General features: G+C 43.5%; 1 protein-coding gene across 1 annotated transcript; it reads left to right on the top strand.

Annotated features, from left to right (window-relative positions):
- Positions 1-7,742: 7,742 nt before the first annotated feature.
- Il17f (interleukin 17F) lies at positions 7,743-19,123 on the top strand. Its single transcript, NM_001015011.2, is given in 5 exon segments — positions 7,743-7,807; positions 11,587-11,650; positions 11,990-12,075; positions 16,697-16,917; positions 18,270-19,123. Coding segments are annotated over 3 exon segments (486 nt in total). The 5' UTR covers positions 7,743-7,807; positions 11,587-11,650; positions 11,990-12,048; the 3' UTR covers positions 18,508-19,123.
- Positions 19,124-20,713: the final 1,590 nt, after the last annotated feature.

The raw sequence follows: 20,713 nt of genomic DNA, 5'->3' as shown, positions 1-20,713 counted from the left end.
TAACCCTAGCAAAGACTCATCGTAGTGGGGAGCATGGAGCCTGAACCCACCATCTTCTGGAATCAGGCAAAGCCTCAGGTGGAGGGATTAGCACACCAACCCAGCCACGAAACCTTCCACCTACAGTTCATCCTGCCTGCAGAATGCCCTTAAAAGAGCACAAAGCACGTGTTTGGGGTGTAACAAACCCGAGTCGTGCTTGTTTTCAGCCATAGGCTGTTGGGATACTTCGTGTTGCTTTTGGGTTATTCTTTTTCCTAAAGCCACAAAGCAAAATGTCCTCTAGCTTTTTGTTTGTTTTCAAACAAAAGAGATGGGTTTTCTCTATGTAATTCTGGTTGTCCTGGAACTAGCTATGTAGACCAGGCTGGCCTCAAAATTCAGAGATCCGCTTGCCTCTGCCTCCAGAGTGCTTTGTATGTATGGGTGTTCACAAGAATACACACAGAGAGAGCTCAGCTTGAGACTCATGCCTGAAACATGCTACTGTGATCTACTGACTCAGACTGAGTAAGCTATGGGGCTGGAGAGCTGGCTAAGAGAACACACTATTCTTGCAGAGGACATGAGTTCCGTTCCGAGCACCCATGACCTCCTCTAACTCCAGTATTTAGGGGATGAGCAGACACACATTTAAGAGTAAAACAGTAAGAATTGCATACGATGCTATCTAAAAGAGCTAAGGTTTCTTTCTGGGGCTTAGAGGGGTAAGGTTTTTCTGTCTTGAGAATTTGGGGCATCATAAATAGGGTACCCAGATGAATGAAATATAGACAGGAATGTGGCTTTCAAAGTTTACTCTGGGAAAGGTGTGAGGATTGTGTAAAAGTATCTTTTATTTGCTTGATGTAGTTGTCACCACATAAGCAAGCCTCTGTCTGCTAGTTTATTAGGTAAGCCTAGTCCTGGAAGCTTGTAGCCTCCATACAGTGTCGTGCCTGCTGGAGAACCCCAAAAGACCACCAAGGAGTCAGTTCCGATGCAGTCTCACTGGGGTCTTTTTATTTAAGGTTGAGCCTGGACTCACCGCTGACCCCGAGGCAGCAGGACAGGAGGGTGAAGCCCAAGCCCAGTTTTGGGCAAGCATTTATATAGGGAAGCAAACAAGCAAGGGGGGGTTCTAGCCTGGCACTCGACTGATTGGGGGGCTATTAATGAGATTTTGTTGCCCTTTAACATAATGGCTGGTGCTGGGAGCCGAACCATAAACTTGACTTCTGCTTTCCTCCTGGTTGGTGGTTGTTAGGGAGTGAAGTGCCCGGTGCGGGCTTGATAGAGAGTAACCTGGAAACTGGCGTTAGGTGCAGGCTTGCTGGTTAACTCGAGTTTAACCTTAGGTCTGGTCCTCTAAGGTGGAGTCTGAACCCTAGGTGGAGTTGTCTGGTCTCACAGTCTAATCTAGGCATACAATGTCTTGAGCCTCTGAGACAAGCTGCTGACCAAGTTCACTCCTTCTTAGTTCCTTCTGAACTCTGATTGGCTGGTTTAACTCAGCTGTTCTGGCCCCAAACTCCTCTCCAAGATGACTGATTCAATCGAGCTTCTCTCCTGGCCTCTGCTTCACCTCAAACTCCCTGGCAATCTGTTACCTTCTCGCTCCTTCTCATTCTCCGGCTCATTCTGTCTTTCCTGTCGTCCAGCTTGTTTTCTCTCTATAGCCGGTCTCTGTACAACTGCCCTCCTCTTCTCTGCACTGCTCTTATGTAGCCTCTCTTCTCGAGAGAGTTGGCCCTATCCTATTCTGTCAAATCTTTCTCTGCTTCGTCACTTTGGCTGCCACTCAGTTAGGCATCACTTTCAAATATCGGTGCTTCCTTCTAAAACTGCCTTCATTGCTTGGGATTAAAGGTCTGTACTAAGGGTAGGTCTGTACCCCAGCCAGAGGGTTAAAGGTGTGTGTAAGACTGAGCCAGCCAAGTGAAACAGCTTTTCGAGTAAATAACACAATATTGGGGATCACAGTGTGATCAAAGATCCAGCCACAGGAGTTAGTCTAGGCCACTTAGCACAGAACTAGAGGGAAAACTTGTGCTGCTTGTTAATTAGCTGTAAAATGGTGACACAGACTGCTTTATAAGCTACTTATGAGCCAAGTGGACCATGTGAGCAGTGGTCACATGTCAGTCTGGCATAGAACTCTACAGAAATGATACTGATACAATGTCCAGGACCCACTAACAAAGTGACTGGTTCGGTTAAGTGTTTTAGAGAACACTATTTCAACAAAAATCAAATTATTAGAGGCGGGAGGCCTAACTCTGGAGAGTGCTTATTTTTCCTGTATGATGTGCCTTGCGTTCAATCCCCAATATCCCCTCGATTCGTACCCCCTTTCCTGTCCCTCGGTAGTTCCTTCCTACCATTAGTGTGGGCCTGGCTCCAGAGCCTAAGCCCTCACTTGCAATAAGGTCTTTAGCTCTCTCCGATGGACTACAGGTTCTTTGTGTTAGCAGCCCTATGAGGTAGGTCAGGGAAATGTGGAAAAGGATCAGAAAAGACTGGAAACCAGAGAATGGGCTGGCTAATTCCCACTCATTTTTCCTGATGTCTGTTCAGTCTACACTAGCTCGACTAATGGCTCTGGACTTGGAGATTTTTTTAAAGTGTATGTGATCATGGTGCTTGTGGGTATATGCATGTATATATATATATGGGCACATTTGCCCATGCACGTGTGCATATGGAGACCCACAAAGGTCAACATCAAGTATCTTACCACTCTCCATACCACCATCAACATGATTGTTATAACTGTCACTTATTTTTGTTGATATTATTGTGGTTGTTGTTATTATTGAGATATCTCACTGAACCCGGAACTAGGTATTTTCAGCTTGACTGGTGGACCAGTGAGGCACCTAGAATGTCTCGCTCTGCCTCCTCATTGGGCTGGGGTTATACCCCAGTTTTTTTATTTTTAGATTGATTTTATGTGCATCAGTGTTTTGCCTGCATGTGTTTCCGCGCAGGTGTTGGATCCCCTAGAACTGGAGTTAGAGACAACTGTGAGCTGCTGTGTGGTTACTGAGAATTAAACCTGCGTCCTCTGGAAGAGCAGCCATGAGTGCTCTTAACTGCTGAGCCCTCTCTCCAGCTTGCCTACATAGATGCTGTAGATGGGAACTCAGGTTCTCTCATTCTGTAGCAAACATTTACCCACTGAGCCACCTCAACTATTGGAAGAGTTTTTCCCAGGAAACCTAAAAACTTTCCTAATAAGGTCGTTAGGACAGATCAAAGTATGATTCCACCAAAACTCACCCTGGGAAACCAGAGGGCTTACTGGGCTTCCTATGTTTCATACTGACTACACAGGAAATACCACTAGAGAGCTACAAGCCGCCCCAGGGAACTCTGCACTAATGTGCTCAGGTTCCTTTCTCAGGCACTGACTTGTACCCTGAGCAAGGTCGGCCACATCCATAGAGGAAACTGCATGTTTTCTTAACAAAAGTAGTGTTTGAACTAGATGATCACCTCAGTCCCCGGTAATGCCTGTACAGTGTCTGCGCTGCTCACAGCATGGATTAGCTCCTATTCCACTGGAGTTGACCTGGGTTTACCAACATGATCAGTTAGGTCAGAGTGGGAACCTGTTGTGTGACAAGACTTTTCCTGGGGAGACACAACACACAGATCTACTCACTGTGGGCTGGGAGTCCACAGCAAACCAAAGAATAGATAACAACACAAAAACTTAGTAAACTAATGACTTTTATTGGTGTTGTATACAGGAATGTAGATGAGGGGTTACTTAAAGGAGCAGAAATGACTCAATGACAGGTGCATCATTAAAGCCCACCCCAGCATAGGTGACAGCTTAGAAAAGCACAGCCTGTAGGAAGCTCACCAGGTTGGAAGATGCCATTTCCAAGTGACTCAGTTGGTCGAAACTTCTTGACCAGCTCAACTTTTTTGCTTCTTCCAGGCAGCTTGGCTGGTCTGAGACTCTTCTTTTCAAATTTGGGTTGTCTATTCTTGAAAGAAGAGGGCCCAGTGAATCTTGCCAGTTTCAGGCACATCCTGAACCTTCTGAGTTGTTTACCTCCTGTTTCGAGAGCTTCCTTGCCAGAGGGAGGGGATGCTTCAATCTTGAGGAAACTGCTGCACAACACTATTTTATCACCTGGTTACACCATCATTCTAAAGTAACCGTGAGTGATACCAAAATCTGAGGAAACCTAAGTTCCTCATGTAAAATGGTGTCTTATTTGCAGATCCTCTGCTTATTTTGTGCTACACACTTTAAGTCATTTCTAAATTATACCCAATTCAAAATAAATGCTGTGCAAATTGTTGTTATAGTGTATTGCTTAGGGAACAACAATAAGTCAATTAGAAACATAATTGGGGAGTATTTTCAGTTGAATTGGTTGACTGCAGACACAACCGTACACTTATGTGACCGTGAGCTTCCCAACTGCAGTGGATTCTATGTCTCCATATTCTGTGAATAGCATAGAGGATATTTGCCATGATCTCTAGGGCCTTTATGTAATTCCTAGGAAGATTTCATCACAAAATGAATTCTAATGCCATTTTAACTTGCTGAAATAGAAACTAGTTTACAGCTCAGTGAAGAGTCTTGGGTTCTAGCAGGTTTGTTATTGAGCAGCATGGGGTCCTGGCTCATTCTTGCCAGTCTTTCCTCAGGGGAGGGAATTAAGAATCTAAATTCTTTCCCTGAATATTTTTACTGTTAAGGCCTGAGTATTCTCCCACAGCCTGTAGGAAGATATTAGCCTCTGCTGAGTTGTACCATTCCAAGAACAGCTGCCCAATCAGGTCTCTTTTGTAGTAAGTAAACCAAGCCTTCCTGCTTTAAGGGCCACCATGTAACCTTGCAGTAGAAGGTCAGCCTATGCCCTTTTGTATGTGTGACTGCTGGGCTAGCAATTGAAGTGGAGGTGTATGGAAATCAAAGCCATAATCAAAGCATACATACACCCAAGCAAAACCAAAGTTTGAATTGGCATGTGTAGTTTTTGCTAATCCCGCTCGTTGAGAATAAGACCACTACCACAATTTCTGATCCAAATTTGAAGCAAGCTTTACTATTGGCCAGAATGATCGATTCTGACCCAATCCATTCTCGGTGACGAGTTCACGTTTTTGCAGAAGGTTAAAAAAGGTAAGACCAGGCTGGAGAGACAGCTCAGTGGTTAAGAGCACTGACTGCTCTTCCAGAGGTCCTGAGTTCAAATCCCAGCAACCACGTGGTGGCTCACAACCATCTGTAATCAGATCTGATGCCCTCTTCTGGTGTGTCTGATGATAGCGACAGTGTACTCATATACAATTAATAAATACATCTTTAAAAAAAAGAGGCAAGACCACAAGGCCACTGTATTTCCCATCAGGTCCAATCAGGAGCAAGCATACATCCTGACACATTTCCTGTCCACGTACTTCTCGATTACTTGTGATCAAGCACATCCGGTGCAGTTGGGTCAAACAAATTTGTTTAGTGTCTCGTTATGTCCTATAAACAATAGCCTCCAGCATCTCAGAAAGTATCTGTCCTTCAAAAAGGAGCTTACAGGATAACTCTGGCTCTTAGTTTTAAAATTAGAAAGGCAAACAGGAAGAGCACCCCAATGCACCTTGCATAATTTATTTTGGTGACATTCAATGCCAGCTTGGAGGCAGGCAAGATGGGTCATTAGGTTAAGCCACTTGCTGCCAAGTCTGATGACTTGGGTTCTATCCCTGGAACCCAAGGTAGACGGAGTGAACCAACTCCATATTCTTCTTTTCTGACCTCCACACACACATTGTAACCCAAGTCCATGGAGTCTGCATGCTCTCTCTCTCCCTTGGGCTCCAGTGATAGAACTCGCGTCATCAGACTTGGCTGCAAGTGCCTTCCTCAGAGTGTGTGTGAGTGTGTGTGTTTGTGTGTGTGTTTCTGAGTGTGTGTTTGTGAGTGTGTGTGTTTATGTTTGTGTGTTTGTGAGTGTGTGTGGTGTGTGTTTGTGTGTGTGTTTGTGAGTGTGTGTGTGTTTGTGAGTGTGTGTTTGTGTGTGTGTTTGTGAGTGTGTGTGGTGTGTGTTTGTGTGTGTGTTTGTGAGTGTGTGTGAGTGTTTGTGAGTGTGTGTATGTGTTTGTGTGTGTTTGTGTGTGTTTATGTTTGTGAGTGTGTGTGTGAGTGTGTGTGTGTGTTTCCTATGGATTGTGACCATCTGTTGCTTCTATAAAAACACACGATGGGGTTCATTATTTCCTTCAAACAGATAGGAAAAGTGAACAGATTTACAGCACGCTGAGACGGGAACTGTTCTGGGGAAAGGGGATGATGTGATCTAGTCTCTACAGGTGCCTAGGGGCATAGGCTGTCACATCATTCAGTAGGAGACCCAGCGCTAAGGCGATGAGAAGGGGAACGGAACCCGAACTTCTTGTGCTAGGGACTAAAAAGACAAGCTATATATTTATTTATTCAGTGCAAACCACCTAAGGGAAAGAAAAATCTTGCTTAAGGGAGCAACATACTGTCAGAGAATAAAATCCAGGGTATTTTGATGTCACTCCAGCCTAATATCCTCACATGCTATGAAAGGACTGACTTCGACACAAATATATAATGTCTGCGAAAATAAGTCACTTGGAGATAAATCCAGATAAGTGTAGTATTCGTGAAATCACTTAACTGTCATGCTTTATGAGAAATCAGAGTTCAGATTAAAAAAAAAAAAGTAAGGAGAAAAGACTGTAAAATGTCTCCACCAGTCTGCTTGGATTAGGTTATGTGACCATGAATAATGCTTCTGGTTCAAGTGGTTTGAAAGATGAGATGCCCCACTGCTGTGCCCAATGTGGGTCAGTTGGGAGACAGCCCCATGAAGTGGCTCAGATATGCAGACTCCGCCCTTTTACCGTATTACCAGCCCCCACCCCCCACCCCCGACCCCTAGTTCCATAATCCCTGAGACAGTGAAGAGCCTCGTGGTGAATGACACATGCATTTCACATTCTTCTGCCTGGAAGTGACTCACACACATTTCATGGGCCAGAGCAAGTCAAGGGTGAGAAGCCAAAAGGAAAAAAAAAAATTCCTGGAAGCAGAGAATGGCTTTCTTCGATGACCATATTAGCTCCATCCACCCAGTGTCTGCCTCTCTTTCCATCAAATACTTGTTCTCTGTTTGGTTTCCTGTCACAGAACAAGGTACCGAGGTGCCTGTTTTACACCAAAGCCGACATGGCCTCGAGGTTCTCCCAGCATTCCTCAGTCTCCACCTGACACACCCTGAACTTTCAAGCCCAGGGACTGGGCTGCTCTCCCCTCAGAATCTCTTCCCTGTAGAATCCAGACATTTTGGTCTCTCTCTTCTCTCCGTGCGCACCCTTTCTCTTTCCCTCCCCTATACCCCCTCCCGTGGCACTGGCTTGCTTGTTTTCTTTCTTTCTTTCTTTCTTTCTTTCTTTCTTTCTTTCTTTCTTTCTTTCTTTCTTTCTTTCTTTCTTTCTTTCTTTCTTCTCCCCCCCCCCAACCCCCGACTCAATCCTTGGGGCCAGCGAAGTCACTCCAGAACACCTTCCCAATAAACTTGCCTTTAATATAATCTAATCTGGTTTGAATTGGCTCATTTATTTCCCCGGCGAAGAAATAACCTCTCGAGTGTTTTCATTTCTTTCCTAAGGAAATGCATGTAAGGTGGGACCCAGAGTATCTAGTGCACATCTATGGTTCATTACACAATGTCTGAGTGTCAGCTGATATACTACAGCGCATTACCTGAGCGGATGGAGTAGAAGCAGGAAAACAACAGTCCATTTGGAAAGAAAAAGATCGGGAGCCCAGCAGGTATTTGGGGTTGCCACCATGACATTTTGCTTGGTTGCTTCACGGGTGCCTTGTATGCCTGACATACAGAATATTAACGTGATTGGAACTTGGCTCTGGATTTGGAATGAGCTCACTTTTACTCTGTGGTCCCTGGGTGTACTTGAAAAAATTTTTTTCCTCCTAGGAACCCCTTTGATACATATAAAATAGCGATGGTGAAGAATTCCTGCGGGCTTTGACTCCTGCTTCTTAATGGCTGAGGTTCGAGGATCAGTTCCTGGGTGATTTTGAGAGTCAGTTTCAGAAACTGAGCAACTTTCTTAGGCAAGCAAGAATTATCTTTTGAAGTACGATTCTCGGGAAACCTTTTTCTTTTTGTATTCCTGCAACTCTCTCTGCCTCTCCCAACTTAATGAAGGATTGCCAGGACAGAATCCATACACATTATACTCTGAGTTCCTGCATCCAATTATTTCATGCTTCATTCTGATTTTTTGCCCTTGGGAAATTTGTTTGACTGAAAGCTATGCCTGGGCCTTTCTGAGCTCGACTTTTACTTTTGGTGGTAGAAATGGATGTTTCTCCTTTCCAGTCTTGCAGAACTCAGATCTCTGTTTCATTTGCAAACATTTCAGTCCTGTTCTGAACTCAATTTCTCTCTTGTGTTACTTTCGTCAATTCCGAAAATTGAATATACACAAATAAGGTTCTGTTTTTTAATCTCCTTCTCTAAGGCTACAAATTAATTAGGCACGATATCTGCCTATTGCAGTTTTTTTTGTCAAATGGATTGTATTATATAACCCTAGTCCATCATGTATCTGACCCATAATTTAACTGCCTAACTACAACTAAGGTGTTTAAGCTTTTATTGCAGTAGTACCTCATTTTCAGACATCAATTTCTGTATTTTTAGATATACTTCTATGCTTTAGCTCTCTCTCTCTCTCTCTCCTCTCTCTCTCTCAGTCTCTGTATGTAATATGTGTGCACTTGTGTGCTTGGACATAAAAGTCAGTGTGATGATTTTCACTATGTAACCAGGTTTTGAACTTCTAAATACAAATCTGTAACAGGACACACTTTTACCTGAAACAATATTCTGTAAAAAAAAAAAAAAACAAAAAAACAAAAAAACAAAAAAACTAAACTAAAAACCATGCAGTATAGTCCCATGCACATAGTAGGGCATAAAACACTGGTTAATCTGAATGGTTTGCCCGAAGCAGTGTTTTATCACAGGCGAGGTTGTGTGTAAGGCTCTCCTGGGATTACAGTCATGGGCTGTTCCATTTCTGTGTGCTTTGGAGCCGAGTGGGGACTGAGAGTTGTACAGCTCTAGGGAATTTCTGAAACTCTCAAAGCCATCGATGGCACAAGGTCAGAGAATCGCACTCAGTAGGGCTGGCTGTCTGCTTGGTGTGTACTCACTACTGTGTCCATAGTATGAACACTTTTTGACATGGGAAGAAATGCTGAATGGATATAAACCTGGACCTCTTGGTTCCAGGCAGTTATCAGCCATTTTCCCTCTGCAGGGGGACAGCATCTTGCCTACTCCCCTCCCCCCACCCCACCCCACCCCACAATCCAGCTAACCCTGCCTTACAGAGTCTGGTGTTTTTAGCATTTCCTTTCAGGGTGGCGGTTATACTTTTCTATGCATTGAAGCACCACCATGAGGAAAGAGAGTAGTGAAGAACTAGAGCACGTTAACAAACTTTCTGTTGCGGTGGAAACACGCCTAACCATCAACCTAAAAGGCACAAAGGATTATTTTGGCTCAAGGTTCCAGGGGTTTTAGTGTGTGGTCATGTGACATTGAGTTTCTCTGTGAGGATGAAGCAAAAAACGTTCGATGGTCGGAGAAAGCTGTTCACTTTGTATTTCTCAAATAGATTCCTCAATTCTATTCTTCCCAAGATCCACTGCCTACCTATCAGAATTTCTGTCATCTTCTCGTCGTTCATTAAATTATAAATTTAATATACTCATAAGAATGTGATGATGAAACTAGGCAGTGGTGGTTCACACTTTTAATCTCAACACTCAGAGGCAGGTGGGTTCCTGAGTTAGAGGCCAGCCTGATCTACAGAGCAAGTTTCAGGAAGGCCAGAAACCCTGTCTTGAAAAGCAAAAACAAAACAAACAAACAAAACAAACAAATGAAACAAGAAAGAAAGAAAAAAGTTGTAATGAAATCTATTATTTTATATGCTAGCTAAAAAACAATCTCTCTCTCTCTCTCTCTCTCTCTCTCTGTGTGAGTGTGTGTGTGTGTGTGTGTAAATTATCCACAGTTCTAGACAACGCACATTAAAGCCAATAAGTAAAACTTAAAAAAAAAAACTATAAATCTGTAAGTGGCTTCATAAGCTCCCTCTTCTGAACCTGCTACAGGGGACACCAAGCCACCAACACACACTTCTTTGGCAGTGCAAGTCCAGAAGAAACAGTGAGTGCCTCAGTCTACCCACTTTATCAATCATATATTGGTTTGGAAACATGAGGGATACAAGCAAAGTTGAAATCTAAGAGCATGCTTCTAGTCTTCATAAAGGCAGTTTTGCTTTGTACATGAGCTGTCTTGTCATATGTGCTGTGGCCTTAACATTCCCTGTGACATAAACACGGGGATTTCAGTCAAACTGAAGCACTTATATTGAGCCCATGTTTGCACAAAATAACACACTGTGCAGTGTAGATTGTTTATTTGAGGATGTGCATTTGGAGAAGAGCTAAAGAGTCCCCATATTTTTTTTAATTAGGATCTTAGAGAACACAAGCAGGCAAAAGGTAGAACTGTAGGGGGTTGTGGGAGAGGCTTCTGGTCGGAGCTGAACTCCTGATAGCTGCAGGCAAGAGGGACACAGCAGCCTCCATGGGCCAGGAAAGGAGTCATGTGATTGTAAGATACTACATGACAGATCAGTTCATGTGATCAGTTCTGTGCGTTCTTCAGTTAAAGAAAATGGAGACTTATTCAGATGCGTTGACAACGGAGGACAACATCTTTGAGCTTGAGGCCACAGTCTGATTTTAAAAAGAGAATGCGCACTTTTACCTGATCTTTAAAAGAAGTACTGTTAAACTAGGCGTGGTGGCACATGCTTGTGATCCCAGCATTCAGGAGGCAGAAGCAGGCGGTCTCTGGAAATTAGAGGCCAGCCTGGTCTACAAAGGGAATTCTAGGACAGCCAAGGCTACACAGAGAAACCCTGTTTAGAAAAATCAACAAAAAGACAACAAGAAAATCAACAAAAGTTTATTGTTATAGAATTTTATATATTTATATTTATTTTTGATCATATCTCTACATTTGGGGAAGCTTCATTTTGTAGATTGACACAGAGATTCAGAACAGGTCAACTTGTAGAAGTTTTACCTGATCAAAATGAGATCTTTAAGAAGTAAAGTACTGGTGTTTTTGAGGAAGGGGGAATGAAATTGTTTCCCTAGTATAAATGATCGTGCTTAACAAATGCTTATTGCCTGGATCTAAACTGAGACAAATAGTTTTTTGTTTTTTGTTTTTTTTTGTTCTTTTTTCCAAGTCTACAAACTACACAAGAACATTTAAACTTTCTATTTACTAATCCACTTTGGCTAACAAAAATGGTCCTGAATCAGAGATAGCCAGGTAATAGCCACTTACATTGTGTGAATGGCACAGTAGGGGTCCCTGTCATAAGGTTGAAATAATTAGTTTAGGGAAACCACAAAACTACCCAGAGATGTAATTTCTGAATTTCTCACTGACATCATTCATTTCTTTCTTTTTATTTTCCCATCCACAGTGTTGAAAACCAAGTCTTGGCAAGGGTGACTTATCCCCATTGGTTGGATTCTATTGCGTGACCCGTAAGTAGAACCCACAGTGCGTGACAAGAGGGTTGGTTTGTGGAAGAATTAAAGATCATGACAGTAATCTGTGACTCGGTTCATATCTATAGTAAAGGTAATGGGAGTGGAAGTGTGTGTGTGTGGGGGGAGGGGGTTAGAAGAGAAGGAAGATCTGGTCCATTTTCCGTCATCTCCCTTTAGGGTCCCCCTTTGATTCCCCTTCAGGAAGTGGAGTAGAAACCCTGCATTCGTCAGTAACTCTGGGTCAACCACAACTTACAGTCAGTAAGGAGGTCAGTGGAAACAGGGACAGTAATTGCTATAAAACCGACAGGTACTGTCGTTTGACATCAATAGGGAGACCTCTCAGAAGAAAGTACTTCCTGAGCGAAGAAGCAGCCATCGGGGAATCCAGCATGAAGGGCTCCTGTGAAACAACCATGGTGAGTGGTGGTGATTAATACTAGGCTAAGGGTAGCCGCATCTCAGCTTTAAAAAAGGTAGATTTCTATGGCTTTGGTGAGTTAGTTCTTTAAAGAGTGAAATTTAATTTTGATTTGTCTGGTGGAGAAAAAAAAGAGAAGAAAAGAAAAAAACCAACACCAACAGAAAAATTAGAATAGGAGGAAAGCACATGATCTTACCTGATAGATTTTGTTCAGGTGGGTTAGTGTATCTGCTATCTCAAGAGACCATCATGGAGTCTCTTCTTTACTCATTATAGACTTAGCTTGGCCTAAAACAAGAGCCAAGCTTGTGTGTGTGTGTGTGTGTGTGTGTGTGTGTGTGTGTGTGTGCGTATGTATATACACACACACATATATATGTGTGTGTATGTATACATTACATGACATATATATATATATACACATTATTCCTTGGAAGGAATATATATGTAATATCACATTATATACAATAATAATATAAATATACATTAGATGCTAATATATAATATAGATCCCAAAGAACCATGGAGAAATGGAGGAAGCAGAATGACCCAATGTTAAACTTTGGGTTAGCTCCTGGAGAAGCTTCTTGTGTCTTTGATAACTGATTAATTAATTAAAACCTGGGAAGGGTTTAATATAGAGGCACATGGACCACACTTAGGAAATCGCACACTCTGTTTACTGGTTTTGACAGTCCTTTGATTTTCCGAGGATAAGCCTTGAAACCTCGAAGAGCATGACTTTTATAAGTGGCTTGTGATTTTTGACAATGGTGAGAGCCCCTTAATTGTTTGTATGTTATTATAGTGGTTACAAGAAGCCACCAAAGTACAGAATCTAGGGACATAGGCTTTGAAGTTAGATTTGGCTCTTCTCCCTCCCAAGTGTGGATTTTGGTGCTAGTCATTTCCTTTAGTGAATTTTAATCCCCTCACTTGTGCAGCAGCCTAACTGTGGTGTCTCTCTTACAGCATTTTGGGGGAAGGGATTAATTGTTTTATTGATATGAATCTAGACTTGTAAGGTAGATCATATACACTTAGATTTTAGTTAATCTGAACACTGCAATTTGCTGTAAGAGGTAAAGGTAGAAAGAGTATAAAAATGTTAATTCGTAATATGATTGGTTTTGCTTTTTTGAGACCAGATCTTCCTGTGTGGCTCGTACTAGTCTTGAGTTTGCGAAGTGGGCTCAGACAGGTCTAGAACTGGCGACCTTTTTGCCTTGCTCTCTTGGAAATGTTGGAATTGCAGGAGTGTGCCACCAAGGCAGGCTTGGGGTATTATTATTACTTCTTAGACCTGCATCAACCCACAGGAAGAGATCTTGAATGTTTTCCCCATTGCATGGTGTAAAGGAGTTCAGGCATCTGGCTTTCAATTGCTATTTCAGTTCTAAGAATAGTGCAATGCTAATGTAATATATTGCTCATATAATATTGCTCATATAAGAATATTGAGACCTCATCTAGGTTTTCTGGCCCCCAACAACAGCATGTTTATCTGGGGATGTTGAGAGGCAAGATTCTCAACTCAATGCCATTGTATCCAAGCAAATCTTTAGGTAGTTTAATGCTCCAAACCATTACTATTTGTTTTGGGGATTTGAGGGGTGGGGATCAGTTGGATTGCCATCAAGAAGCACGGTGGCGAAAGAAGTGTTGAAACAGGATTATGAATTAGGAGGGGCAAGCAGAAAAAGACGCACTCTGTGGGTGATTGAGGTAAATTTGGATGGAGCTCGGAGCTGACCAGTCTCTGTCACCCATTCCTGTGTAGGGAGGTTACAGACTACAGGTAAGTGTAGGGGCTGCACGCAGATGGTCTCTCAGCTGTGAGCACACCAAGTGATGTACAAAGCTAAACTGGGAAGGCTCACATTCTATGACTGACCACCTTCACTTTCAATATTCTCCCAACTGTTTCCCATCCTACAGGATTTGAACCATGTCTATCAATCTCCTTGAGAGGTGGTATATAAGAATTTAAACCTGTAAAATGTTCCCAACTTCCCTGGGAAGACATAATGTTTGTATTGTTCTCAGCCTTATTAGAGCTCCAAAACTCATGCACATAAAAAGACACTGTCATATAGCAAGCACTGATTTGTGGCTTTCAATACTTCTGTCTCTCTGATGCAGTGCACAGAGTGTTTAGAATTCTTGGCTCTTGTAATGGGACACAAGGAAGTGTGGAGAGCAGTAGTGACCTTCAGCGGCTGTGGCCGAGCCTTGCCATAGAAGGTGGAGACTGTAGATTGTCACAGAGAGGTTGGAGAACCCTGTCAGGTTGTTTATTGCCTTTCTGACCAAAGTCCTTCGCCTAGCTGATTAGATAATTATGATGAGTTTCATCTACTTTACGAGGTAGCTGTTCGAATCTAGTAAAGAGGTGTGAAAACATTTTTAAAATACTCCAAGATTATTTAGCTATCAATAAAGAAACACAAAGGATTGTTAAGGGCATGTAAGTTGTCTTACTTATTTTTCTATTGCTATGATAAAATACCATGACCAAGGCAACATATAAAGGAAAGTGTTTAATTTGGGACTTACAGGTTCTGAGGGTGAAACTCCATGATCATCATGGCTGGAGGCTGGGAAGTAGGCATGGTGTTGGAGAAGTAGCTGAGATTTCACACATTAAGACACAACCACAAGGCACAAAGAACTAACTAGGAGTGATAGAAGACCTTTGAAATTTTGAAGCCCACCCCAGTGACACACTTCCTCCAACAAGACCACACCTCCTACTCCTTCCCAAACAATTCCAACTAGGGGCCAAGCATTCACACATATGAGCCTCTGGGGGTGGATTCTAAGACCAGCCACCTCAACAAATTATCACCAATCACATATATCACCAAACTGTAGTGACTTTCAGTCTTGGTGATTAAAATTAGAAGCAAGCCAATAAACATGCTACACAAGAGGAAAGAGAAGACTCTGGAGGAGAAATTTACTTAAGAACCTTAGAGAAGTGGTTGATAGATGTGTGACTGTGTTTTCTAAACTTGAAAGCACCTGTGAAGACTGCACATCCACCTCGTGCACAAGCTAACATCAATACAACGTCAGCCATTCCCTATATCAGACTACCCCATGCTTACAGGGCCCTCTGGGATTTACGAGGATGTAGGAAACCAAGTCACTGTGAGGTGAGTCCTGTAATTGAATTATGGACCCCACAGTTGACTCTAGAGATAGTGACCCCAAAGCACAACACCGTGGCCCCAAGGACTAGCTATTGAGTGAACGAATGACTTAGGAGGTGAAAGCATATGGCTGCCCATTACCTGGAGACAAATCTGTCTCACCCTGCATCTTGCTTTCAACCTGTTACCAGTGATCATGGTACAGCAGGTTGACCCCATGACCTCGTTGTTTATTCTGGGCATTTCTTGCCTCCAGTATGTAGAAAAGAGCAGGCCAGGTCTTTAATCCAACATGCACAATCACGTTCCCGACCTACACGATGTGAACACGTACAATACAGAGCCCAGACATGGAAAGCTCAGCCTTAGCTCTTCTGCCTTACCGTGTGCTGGTTCTCCCCCAGTAAGGTGTGAGCAGGGAAAGCAAAGGATGTCTGCAACCAAGGGAAGCCATTGAGTTTTTAGTTCTTCTTGTGGTCAGGTCTTCACTGACCACTTTCTTCGTGCGCGCTTGTAATCGCAGATAAACTGATGTCAATGTTAGTATAGAAAAGATATATTCTAGAGCTAAAGGAAATGGGTTCTGTACCCTGATGTTGTGTGTCATTAGCGCCCCTGCTTCTTTCAATTAGCATGGGTAATTGGAATTTTGCTGTGCTTGGTTTCACACAATCTTTGTGCTCAATGATCGTGGCATAACTATACTGTTTAATTTAGCTGGGCCGCTCCTGCTCATTCACTTACCCCAGATCTCATTCATCCAGAAATGTTTCATGGAACACCCTTGCTGTGCACACGCTCTTGAAGGAAGTTTTACTCTAACAGGTCTGAGTCTGGTATGAATGCAGATACAGCATTTTTATAGAACATAAAAAAAAATGCTTCTTGAGTGATCCATGCTTAAGGTGTTTATTATTTAATGTTGATAAATATACTTTTAAAAATATTTATTTTATGTATATGAGTACAGTGCCACTCTCTTCAGACAGACCAAAGAGGGCATCGGATCCCATTACAGATGGTTGTGAGCCACCATGTGGTTGCTGGGATTTGAACTCAGGGCCTCTGGAAGAGCAGTCAGTGCTCTTACTCGCTGAGCCATCTCTCCAGCCCCAGAAGTTAAACTCTTAACTATTGAGCCATCCCTCTGGCCTGATGAATATACTTCTAATTGAATTATGTATGGGGCTTTGACAGTAGGGTGAGGTTTGGAGGAAGTCCCAGAGAAAGGTTTTGTGGACTGTAAAGCTGGAGATAAAGTCAAGAGGGCTTTAATCACGACCCTTTCTGTTTGCACCCTGATACCATTAGGCAGGACAGTTCTCCTTGCCAATGATGATCTGTACCACAGAGAAAAGAGAAACCTTGATCTTGTAAAGTGACTCTATATCCAGAGGTCAGGTACATTGCCCGCCACCAGGGCTCAGATTAGAACCTGTGGTAATCGTCTTGAATTTCTAGGTCAAGTCTCTGCTGCTGTTGATGTTGGGATTTGCCATCATCAGCTCGGGAGCAGCTTGGAGGAACCCCAAAGTAGGGCTTTCTGCTCTGCAGAAAGCCGGGAACTGCCCTCCCCTGGAGGATAACAGTGTGAGAGTTGACATTCGCATCTTCAATCAAAACCAGGGCATTTCTGTCCCACGTGACTTCCAGAACCGCTCCAGTTCCCCATGGGATTACAAGTAAGTCAAGGAAGATAGACATACATGTTACGTTGAAAACACGTGTGCTAAACCAAGTGTAATGGTGGATGCCTTTAATCTCAGCCCTTGGGAAGCAGACTCAGGCAGATCTCTAAGTTCAAGGCCAGCCTGGTCTACATAATGAGAACCAGGACAGCCAGAGCTATTTGGTGAAACCATGCCCTGAAAAACCAAAAAAAAAAAAAAAAAAAAAACAATAAAAGAAACAAAAATGTGCTACATTATATTGATTACAAAGCCTCATTCTTATGAGTATTCAGGACTCATGTCTGCTTTTTGTTTCTGAGATTTGAAGTCTCGCTCTGTAGCCCAGGTTGCCCTGAAACTTACTAGGTAGCCGAGGCTAGCCTCAGATACATGGCTATCCTTCTGCCCCAGCCTTCTGAGTTCTGGGATTGTAGGCATGAAACACCATGCCTGGCTTCGCATTCTTCACCTCCAATAGACTTTGCACCTTTTCCATGAACTTGGTGTTTTGTTTTTTTTCTTCCTTTCTCGCCTTGGGTCACCAGTGTGGTGGGAAGTCTCAATAATTTTTTCAGCCCGCATTATTGTCACTGTGGGAGTGCGAGTGGAAATGAGGAGTCAGTTTAGGGATCTACTGAAGCTGGGCGTTTCTCTTTGGGTAGGGAGGGTAAGGCAGGATGTGGAAGAAAAGTCAGTTGTGTAGGACAGTCTTGTGATTTTTGTCTTAAGATCTAGGTCCTAAGAACACTCAGCACCCATCTATACTCTTCAATATACTAATAAAAACAGATTCTAGGGACAGAGCAGTGCTCCGGGCTGATACATAGCTCCCTTCTTGAGAGGTTTGTGCACTGTGACAAACTGGCTTGACTGCCTGTCTTCAGCCAGAGGGGAGTCTCAAGAGAGAAACTGAGAGAAGCTCTGGCCTCACAGACCTCAAAGGCTTTGAATTCGCTTTCCAAGCAGTGAGTTTTACGCATCGTACTTTGGGAGACCTACTAGTGATGTTCAACCTCTGCTCAAAGGATGAGAAATAATACCAATACAAATAAAACATAGACCTAAGAGTAACCAAACCCTAGCCTCATTTATGGGGTTACTCCGTATGCATTCAAACCATGGGCTATCCCCAACAATCCTCTGAGAAAATGATATGGGGAGAAACCCCGTTTTATAGTGGAGGCACCTGAGGCATAGGAAGTTACTTAGCAGCTAGAGCTTGGGCCAAGAATTCAGAGCCCGTGCTGTTCCCTGGGTAACTCAGAACCTTCCCTGAAGGGGTGCACCCAGTGCTGATGCAACCCTTCTGTCTTCCTCGCCTTGGCCTCAGCATCTTGCTTTACCTTTTTTTTTTTTTCCTTCAGTATCACCCGAGACCCCGACCGGTTCCCCTCAGAGATCGCTGAGGCCCAGTGCAGACACTCAGGCTGTATCAACGCCCAGGGGCAGGAAGACGGCTCCATGAACTCCGTCCCCATCCAGCAAGAAATCCTGGTCCTTCGGAGGGAGCCCCAGGGCTGTTCTAATTCCTTCAGGTTGGAGAAGATGCTCATAAAAGTTGGCTGCACTTGCGTCACGCCCATCGTCCACCACGCGGCCTGACAAAGCCACATACCGAACTCAGCTGAAGACGCTGAGGAAAAGCCTCCTTTGATCCCGCGCTCTGTATGAAGCCCGCATCCCCAAGTCTTTATGCTTTCTAGGTCTCTCAGTAAGGTGTGCACAACATCCTTGAAGCTCCGTAGTAGATATAGCCTTAACTTTCTGGTATGCTTTAGAATTGTTACAAATCCTGGTTAGAATTGTTAGAAATCCTGGTGTCAATGCTTTAAACTCCTGAAAATCAAAGTGAATTAAGGCACCCTTGCCCCGTCTCTTTGCGTTAGATGATGACCACATTTCTTCTCTGTCAATATAGTCACTTTGATGCAGTATCATTCTTGTAGAGCTCAATGAAGTGCTCATATTTCTGATGGGAAGAAAACAAACAGACCGTGTGGGAGGAGGCCTGTGTAGCAGGGGCCGGGTTGGCAAGGACTAAGCAAACATCTGGTATGTGTGTCTTTAGAAAAAAATTTGGTATCTATAAATGAGGTTGGCATAAACTATTACATATTTATACTTGTAAGGGAACTATACATATATTTATGACCTATTGATTATATAAAAATTTAATAGAAAATTAATATATGTAATAAAGTATTTTTAATTCAAAAAATATTTGAAGTCTGTGCTGGTCAGTTTCTGTTAACTTGGTATAAACGTGAGCCACCTGGCAATAGGAAAGCTGTGTTGGGGAATTGCCCCTCTCGAATTGGTCTCTGGGCATGTCTGGGGGGCATTTTCTTAGTTGTTGCCGGAAGGCCTAGCCCATTGTGGGTGGTGTCCATTATGGGGAGGTGGTCCTGAGTTGTATAAGAAAACAGGCCAGGCGGGCCTTGGAGAGGAGGCTACTGAGCATCACCCTATTATATCTGCTCTAGGTCCTGCCTTAAGTTCCTACCACAGCTTCCCCCTGTGATGGAACTCACAAACCAATTTCTTTCCCCTCTAAGTTGCTTTTGCTCATGGTGTTCAACGTGGCAACACAGAAGCCAACCAGACAAACGTGTTTGCTTCAGCTTGAGCTCTAAGACTTTGTAGCCCTCAACATTTTGGAAGTCTGTACGTGTGTCATTTGTTTTTCCAGAGTTCCTCCTTGGGAGCACCGGGGCTAGAGTTACGATTGTTATTAAAGGGACTGAAGTCCCGTTCCACTTAGAGTTACTGCAAATGGTGCAAACAGAATTCACGTGTGGGGCCAACATGTTACTCTTCTACCCTTCTGGCCACATCATGCTACAAAGCAAACACGTACTGGCCACTGTGCTAGCTGCTAGCGGTAGGAAGTGGAGGAAGATGCATGTAGAAGTGCCCCCATGTTGGTAGCAACCATCCCCAGAACCCCGTCATTAGGGCTGTGCGGTTCCTTTGCCTCGTTGTCCCTGTGACTTGTAGACCCCATGGGGTCACTGGGAGTCTTCTGTCAGACTCTGATGCTACCTGCAGATACACAGTATGCAGATCCCAGGCTCTGGGGAAACTTGCGTCTCTCCTCCTGTCTTCCTTGTCTGGATATAGCACACCACATCTCTCACTGCAAAGTGGTTTGAGATCATCTACATGGCCACTGTGTTCCAAGTGTCTAAAAGTCTGTACTCTCCAGAGAGGAAATGGAAAGCAAGATCTTTCTCCTATCTGGGGTTTGGTTTGGGGTCAGGCAGGGAGCAGAGACTTGGCTCCCTTTTCTAACTTATACATAATCGATGGCAGGCAGGATGGCTGGGCAGGCTCCCTTTAGTTATTGACCAATGGATTCTGCTGCAGACAACAGTAGGGTTCATTGCCTAATGAGCCACCCATGGTTAGCTCTGTGTGCAGGAATGACAGATGCCTGGCAATTTCCCGAGATAAGTCTGGCGATGTCAAAGACCTGAACTGTGAAGATTAGTTAAAGATTGGAGAGAAAGAGATTCCCCTTGATGGTAGTCTCACATGACTAAGGTCAAATAGACCACAATAGCCCCTGACTTACCTCTTCCATTTATGAATATAACTCGGAGGGATTGGCTGACTTGCCCCATGTCACTCAAGCAGTTACTGGCAGGATCTGCAGGCTCCGAGTTTAAGACCTCTACATTCAGGTTTTCCAGCACTGCCACAGCCTGTCTGATAAAAGATGGACGGACTAGCATTAGCAGTGGGAGAGGATATAGAAGTACCTCATCTGACCTCTCCCGATACATTCAATGTTCACACAGTACCCAGA

Source organism: Rattus norvegicus, chromosome 9, assembly GCF_021556685.1.
Source record: "Rattus norvegicus strain SHRSP/BbbUtx chromosome 9, alternate assembly SHRSP_T2T, whole genome shotgun sequence".
In the NCBI taxonomy this organism is placed as follows: domain Eukaryota; kingdom Metazoa; phylum Chordata; class Mammalia; order Rodentia; family Muridae; genus Rattus; species Rattus norvegicus.
This window is presented reverse-complemented; position numbering and strand designations above follow the sequence as displayed.